The sequence below is a fragment of the Mizuhopecten yessoensis genome, unplaced genomic scaffold (genome assembly GCF_002113885.1).
Source record: "Mizuhopecten yessoensis strain PY_sf001 unplaced genomic scaffold, ASM211388v2 scaffold716349, whole genome shotgun sequence".
Lineage (NCBI taxonomy): Eukaryota > Metazoa > Mollusca > Bivalvia > Pectinida > Pectinidae > Mizuhopecten > Mizuhopecten yessoensis.
Window position 1 is genome coordinate 1,224,095 of NW_018480072.1, and position 7,656 is coordinate 1,231,750.

The following is a 7,656-nucleotide window of genomic DNA, read 5'->3' on the forward strand; positions in this document are numbered from 1 at the left end:
TCCTCACATCTTGCACTCTTGTCTCTCAACAGTTTTCCCAGGGCGAGAACATATACATTATTAACTGCAAGCTTGAATGTCAACCATTTGATAATAACGTAATCTTCTGAGAGAGATGATACAGTATACAAGGTTTGAAATATCACCTATACAAGTCGCGATTTTTACAAATATCTTATTTGATAACACACTAAAATAAAATGCCAACTGCCTTCTGGGTTTAAGTGTTGATTGTTTTCATTTACCGTACAATAACCCTATTTTCGATGAAACGCGTAACCATCAATAATATTAAAAACAGGAAACTGACAAAGAAAATAATAATATCTGTATGGGACTATATTAAAATGATTTTGGATTTGAGCTGAAATATTTCAACCTTTTTCCTCCAAACATGGACTTGTACAGTGTCCAGTTGCAATATTGTCCGGTTTGACCGCTGACTGGACTGTCCGTGACAGTATTACAAGCATAGAGTTCTATTTACCTACTCTACAATCAAGTGGTAATAAAAACACGCTTTTCAAAAGTGACGCTGACCTTACGACTTTGGCCATTGTCCGGAGGGTCAGGAGCAATTGTCCGGAGACAAGACTTGACCACAAGTAGGACTGCCCACTGCCGGACGTCGGGTGGGCGGGTGGGTGGTAAATTCGGGGGTACAGTTTTAACTGTATGTGTAGGTATATATTGATGATACGGGTTAGAAAGTTACCTGTTACCTGTAACTTCGGGTGATGAGTCAGATGACCTTTCACAGGTAAATTCTACTGTGGTTTTAAAAGTACCCAATAGAAGTACGCGCGTGGCGGTGATCAACGATGAATAAATATGCCAACTTGTTTCTGCTAATTACGCCCAATTTAGATTTGCTTATATACATAAAATGGCCGTGACTTCAGGGGTAGGGAATTTACCAAAGTCAGTTACCACGACTATATAAAGAGGGTCAACTGGAGATTTGACCTATCATAAGTTTACAGAACTTGGACATACAGACATACATATACGATGCCGAAATCATTTCTTATCCGACCTAACCGCGATCTGAAGCGAGAACACCGCGCTATCGGTAAGCCTCTTGCCTTACTATATATATTTACTTAAGTATTTATTATATACAAATATATGCATGAATTATATGATACTACGTGTAGCTTAGATTAAAGCAAACCAGACTAACGATTTTATATTCAAGTGTTTACATCTATGTATATTATCTCTACTTGAATGTATGATACGCATATGTATGTGCTGCGTATTTGATTACTTTCGAATATGTTTATATGCTTAATCTCTTATTTAGAATTAATCATATGCTATATGAATTAATTTATTCGTCAGAAGTTATGATTTTGTAAATTACATGCTTGTGTTTGTTTGAAAAAGATAAGAGATACGGACTTAAGATGCCGATTTGTTCGTTAGATCGTTTCCCCTCAATAACCATGTCCGTGTTTGCGGTTTTCTTACATCCTTATACCATATACGATTGTTTGTGATATGCCATATCGTTTTATATGTTCAGAACCCGAAACTTCATTTTACAGACTTGTATTTCTCTAAGACTGTCGGATATACAATGTATATTTTCGCAATATCTATTTTGTTTTGCAAAAAACTGATTAGAAAACAGTATACACCTTTTGACATAATTGAACAATTAAGCATTATGGTTTTATTTTCACTGAGGTTTTTGAGAAAGTTTAGTAGCAAATACAGCGCGGAATGAAGCAACTTAACGAAGGTAATGGAGGTGACAGAACAATTAAAAAAATCTTCATCATTATTGTGTTTGATCATTTTAAACCGCATCAATATGAAATATCGTAATCTATATATTTATGATTGGAGAGTCCGTCAATGAAATAAGATACGGGACCACATGACGGAACATAGGTACGCGCGGTATACGGGAAAAACAAAATACCACGTGTTGACTTTTTATCAATGACCTAATCAACGATTTTTAAATTGGCTTTAAAAGTAATTGGATGTAGGTATCAATTTTATTATGTTATCAAACGAAAATTAGGGGAGAAAACAGAACGAATGAAAACCTCTTCAACAGGTTTTGCGAATCGCCTTATTGCACCATACTGTACATGTACGAGTTGACACACTTTTTTTTAAAAGTGTTTGAAAATTGGATTAGTTTTATCTGCCTTAAGGGAGAATTTACATGATATCGAAATACTGATAATAAAATAAAAACCGACAAATTTATAACAATATCTCCTGTTATATATTAAACAGAGAGATTAAAACGTAATTTAATTTGAAGACAACATCTGTACGGCGCGTAAATTACGTTCGTATTTATGATATACAAGGATTATCTGTAAACAGCGTTGATATCAAAATTGAATAATTCACTCAATAACGTGAAAAAGCCGGACCTGCTCCTTGGTGGTGTTTTGATTAAGATAAGATATAGAGAAAGACGGACGGTTTTCGTGTTAGGTTTAGTTGTACACCGATATCCATTCTGAAACAATTATTCTTATTTTCACACAAAATTTATCGAGTTTTACGTATAAAGTTACTGTCAAATCTCCCCTGTCACATCTTCTGTATATATAAAAGTATAATATACTGTTCAACAGATGTTTCGACGCACTGTAGCCCCTCTGTATGGGACAATTTCCCACCAACCGACTATCTAGATTTTCGCAGGGACTCTGCAAAAAATCCTACTCAAGCAATATTAATTCGTGAAACACTTTTGCGTGATATGGGTCTTTTCATTAACAAAAGTTTTTGAACTGAGGAAAGTGGGCGAGCAACGTGCCAAAATTTCAGAATAATGCAAATATAAATAGTTATTTTATTATTTTGTTAATTTGCAGTTCGATCCTTTGAATGCATATGGTTTGAATGAAAAATGAAATAAAGTTTATTTTGAATTGAATTGAAAGTAAACAGCAAATATGCATACAATGTGTAATGAAATTAATCAATTTTTGTTTTGAAAGTCATTGATGATGTTAATAATTAATGTTTGATTCAGTGATCATGAGGATATGCTTCGCGCCAAACTTTCAAATGCGAATATAAAAGACATGTATATGTATATGAGATAAAACCGTAAAAGTAATTTAAATTATTTGTTCCTTCTGCAATGTAATAATTGAAATTATTGAACGAATTTGTACATTTAGAAAGCATATTTTAAAACAAATATTCCACGCACGAGCAGAAAGCATGTGTTGATTTCATCATCATTTTGAACTGAATTTAATATTTTGTTTTATTGTATGAAATCGGATTATGACAAATTACTATCTTTCAAAAAATTAAGCAATGAAAATTGAAAAAAATATGTCCAAGATGAATTCAACGGATTTGTATTTTTATTATCGTGCTGTTTAAATAAATAATATTATATTAAATTATCAACAGGATGTTGTTACATATGCATTCGTGTATCTTCAATTTAATTTTTCCAGTGGGCTTAAAACATACTGTAGGGACTATATGTATTTTGTTTTCATTTCACCGTCCGCCGGATTGAAATGTCAACCGCTACTGTGTAAAAATAGTCTATAGCTATTACATGTAAGAACATATATATATATATATTAGGATGGTCGGGTGTCGCAGTGGATAGCGCGCTCGCCTCTCAATAAGACGACCGGGGTTTGATTTCCCAGTCGGATGTGAAAAGGTACTATGGGGTCACCAGTCCAACAACTTGTGTTTTCTCCGGGTACTCCGGTTTCCTCCCACATTAAGACCCCCGTCCGCTAACACCCGGGCCAACAAGTGATACATATAAGTTGATAGAACTTATGTCGCAATTGTTGCAAAAGAAATAAAGTTTAACTAGAAAAGAAAAAATAAAGTACATAGCTTATCAAAATATCATAATCTAATCTGAAACTATTTTGAACTCTTGGACCTGAAAAAACATTATACCGCTATTGAAGAGGACAGTACAACTATTGTCTAAACAGACATAAAAAACATATATTTGCATAAAAAATGTAAAATGTGCTTACAAAAAAATGTCAAGTAAATGTCACATGCAAATATATACTTTATTTTGTGATTTTTAAAGTGTTTTTAGTTTTGCATTTTAATTTTCTTAATTAAACATCAATTGACATCAATTGCCTGTTGNTCACGCCTTATCTGGAATAATTGCTCTGTAATTACAAAATAAACATGCGGCCCTCAGACTGTCCAGAGACTATCACCTTTATTGGTCTGACCACAGAAGCTGATGTTGACCATAGCTCCGGACACTGTCCACTGCTAGTCATAGATCACCAAACTCGGACATTGTTAATGGCGATTTATCCCCACTTCAAGCTCGGGGTGTCCGGTCACGAAAACAAAACGATGCTTAGTTCGGACCTCCGTGTGAATAAAATGGACTGGACAGAAGCCAGATGGTCAGTCCAGGTCCCTGATGGTCAGCATTGGTCATGTATGCCGACTTAAGTTGATATACGGGTCCCTGACTATTTTTGACCCTCTTTAACCATTAGTGATGGAACTTTAACATAAATATTATGAACTAATTCTATACTAAATCAATACTAAATGTATGTTACATGATAACGATTGTACAAGTTGAAAAAGCGATAGTTCCAAGAGCATGCATACAATAGATGGCATTTCGTCAAAACGTTCATGATCTGACATTTGACAGATACACTGTACCTCTTTAAAATGGAAAACAAAATAATTAAAAACCAATAAAAAAAGTCTGATAGCATTATAACAAATAGGAAGAGATAACTTATACATTTGAGGAGAATCCATGACGTCACACTATCGCAGCGCTCTAGTGACGTCATAATGACTTCTATGAAACCTGTAGGTGACGGGTCCATTACACTGCATAATAGCTCCAGCATGTAATAAATGTCATTATCAAAATAGATAAGAAGAAATTGTTTGTTAAAATGAAGCAAAAAATCAGCAAATAGATTGTTTTAAAATTGAATACTTAGAAACTGAAATCTAGCCTCTTTATAATATAATCATAAAGTAATTTAGATATGAAATGTGACAATTAGGAATTAAATTTACCTCGTGCGGGCTGCAAAAACGGGCGGTTTACAAGTACATGTAATTGTAATTAAATAAGTCATTTAATTAGTAATTGTCACAGCAGTTCTATAATTTCAATTTCATCTGTGACGTATTAATCCATTTACCAAGGCTCTCGGTGGTTTAGGCTATAGTTGCACATATCAATTTCGGCTACACCGCTTGTATATTTTATCCAACGCGCCGTTGTAAAGTATAGTTAGCTTTCAATGTTGTCAAAATACACAAACATAATATAACCGAATTAATATTTCATGTGAACAATTACACTTATTTCAATTCTAAAATGTATATTTATATAATGATTTTACGTATAACTTATCTACAAATGTAAAATGTAACGTGGTAATTTTTAGTGATAATTATCAACAATTTAACTTTTATTGAATAAGTTGGTAAATGTAAGCTGACGCGGTTTTATTAACTGGTGTTGGTAATACCCCCTTTAATTTAGTATCATGCGGTCGGTAACACAGTATCCAATTTCAGCATGAAATGTATGAGAGATTGTTTTTAGTTGACAATTATCGGCGACCACATACATCAAACCGAACTGGCTTGTGTCGGGCGATCTAATTGGTCCGCATATCATTAAAGGCCAGAGGCGGATTAGCATATACCCGAGTAATATTAGAATCGAATTTTAGTCTTTTACGGAATTACGGAGGAGTATAGACGGGCTTTAAAACATATAAATTGGATCTTTAGGAGGTGACCTAGGTCAACTGTATCAGCTTGACCAGTGTCCATACTGTGTATCTAAACTGTCCTTTAGTGGATTTTTCCGGTTAAGTGGGCAATTTTTCATCATCACCGCATTTAGACCCCATACATACCGGGGAAGCACTATTGAGGTAAGTTCTATATTTGTTTAACAGTAAAAGGCACTTAGCATCTTGAGATATACTATTCTTCATATAAAAAAAGAAATATGTTTATAAATATGACATCTGTAATCAAGCTAAATACAATATAATAGCGGCTAATTTGCCTCAATACTCTACGTATAGTCTTAAGTATCATATTAAATTAAATATCAATTCAATGACAATGTTGGAATCTTAATTTTAGAATATTTATATCTACACAATATTGTATAAATCAAACTGGGCACATTTTATTCTCCTACCAAACATAATTGTGTAAAGATATTTCATTCAGTTCAATTTGTATTACTCACAGTTGATTTAAAATCTGACAAACTTTGAAAGTGGTAAATAATTATGGTGTATTATACGAGTTTTTATAACCTATATAATACATGTATTTAGTCATATCAAACCAAAGTAAATATAGGTGTTTATTGAACGAGTCTCCAGTTTTACAATCGCCCCAAAAACATAATGAGGTCAATTTCTTCACGAATTTATATGTCATTATAAAACTCGATTGTTTCCGAGATGATATTTGATCAAAATGTATTTTATAAACTTATTTGAGATTTTTGATTATTAGCAACTGATTGCTTAGTCAATTTGGAATTTTATAGACAAATTTGAACATTTGAAGACTGCAGAGTGAAACATATCTCGTATCATTATTAGGGTTAATAGATGTTGTATTAATTAATATAAGTTGTTCTAATTAGTTATTTAGTATTAATTTCTTATGAAGCATTCTTTTTTTTCAACAATTGACCATAATTACAGATGACCAATAAGACTTTCGTTGAAAAATTAAATCAAATTAACAGCAGATATTTCATTTAAAAGTTACACATTCGCGATATACATGTTGGAAAGGTCACGATAGCAACACACCCCTTAATTTTTTGACCTCACCTGGTATACAATATTACAATTAACAATTAATGGCCAAAGTAATTAAACAATATAATTTGATCTGTTAAACTTATTGTTTGAATATATTTAGAGTGCATTAATTCTTAATTACTTTAAACTTTGCATTAATTCTTTATTACTTTAAAGTTTTCGGTTATCAGTACAGTGCATATAAACAAACGAATGATACAACACACAGACCATGCCATGCATACACGATCAATGAGAGCAAGTGTGTATATTTGAATAGACTTTTCTGACTTTGTCTCAGAAAGTTTGCTAAATTTGACAGATCTTAATCATTCGTCGTTGTCATCAATATAAAAATGTCAAACTAGGTTTACAATAATTTAATTTTAATGAAGGAGTAGGATGCAGTGCAATGATTAGTTTATCTTATAATCTTTATTAGAACACAGGGGTTCGGAATGGAAATTTACAAAATAATAAATCTGAGTGACAGACGTTTTATCTTCATATTCTGTATTATTTGTCGTCCAAAACCTGTGATAAGAATTCTCGCCGATCATATGATTCCTTCAAAGGTCGTATGAAATTAATATTATAGCATGCACCACTGTCTCATATATTATATACAAAATATTGAGTCTATTTTAGAATATTTCAATTTGATATCAAAGGGAATATTAGGTGTCGGATCAAGACACGTTATGATTTTTGAAACATAAACCAAAAAGCCTGTCGTTTCTTTGAAATCATGGAGATCATAATTATTGTAAAATGTTGTAGTTGTATCATTCCGTTGATTAACTTCTCCAATCCCTCGGCAAAACACAAACTCACTACCCCCCCC

The 7,656-nt window shown here is 32.8% G+C and overlaps 1 protein-coding gene across 2 annotated transcripts in view; it reads left to right on the forward strand.

The window, feature by feature from the left end:
- Nucleotides 1–991: 991 nt before the first annotated feature.
- Nucleotides 992–7,656, forward strand: part of LOC110443512 (protein odd-skipped-related 1-like) — a 16,583-nt gene continuing 9,918 nt past the window's right edge. The window contains exon 1 of one of the 2 annotated variants that reach the window (XM_021487775.1): nt 992–1,072. In XM_021487775.1, the coding sequence (XP_021343450.1) occupies nt 1,012–1,072 (61 nt within the window). In that variant the 5' untranslated portion in view covers nt 992–1,011. Of the gene's footprint in view, nt 1,073–5,691; nt 5,916–7,656 lie in introns of those variants that run through there. The other variant, XM_021487776.1, reaches the window with a different exon arrangement.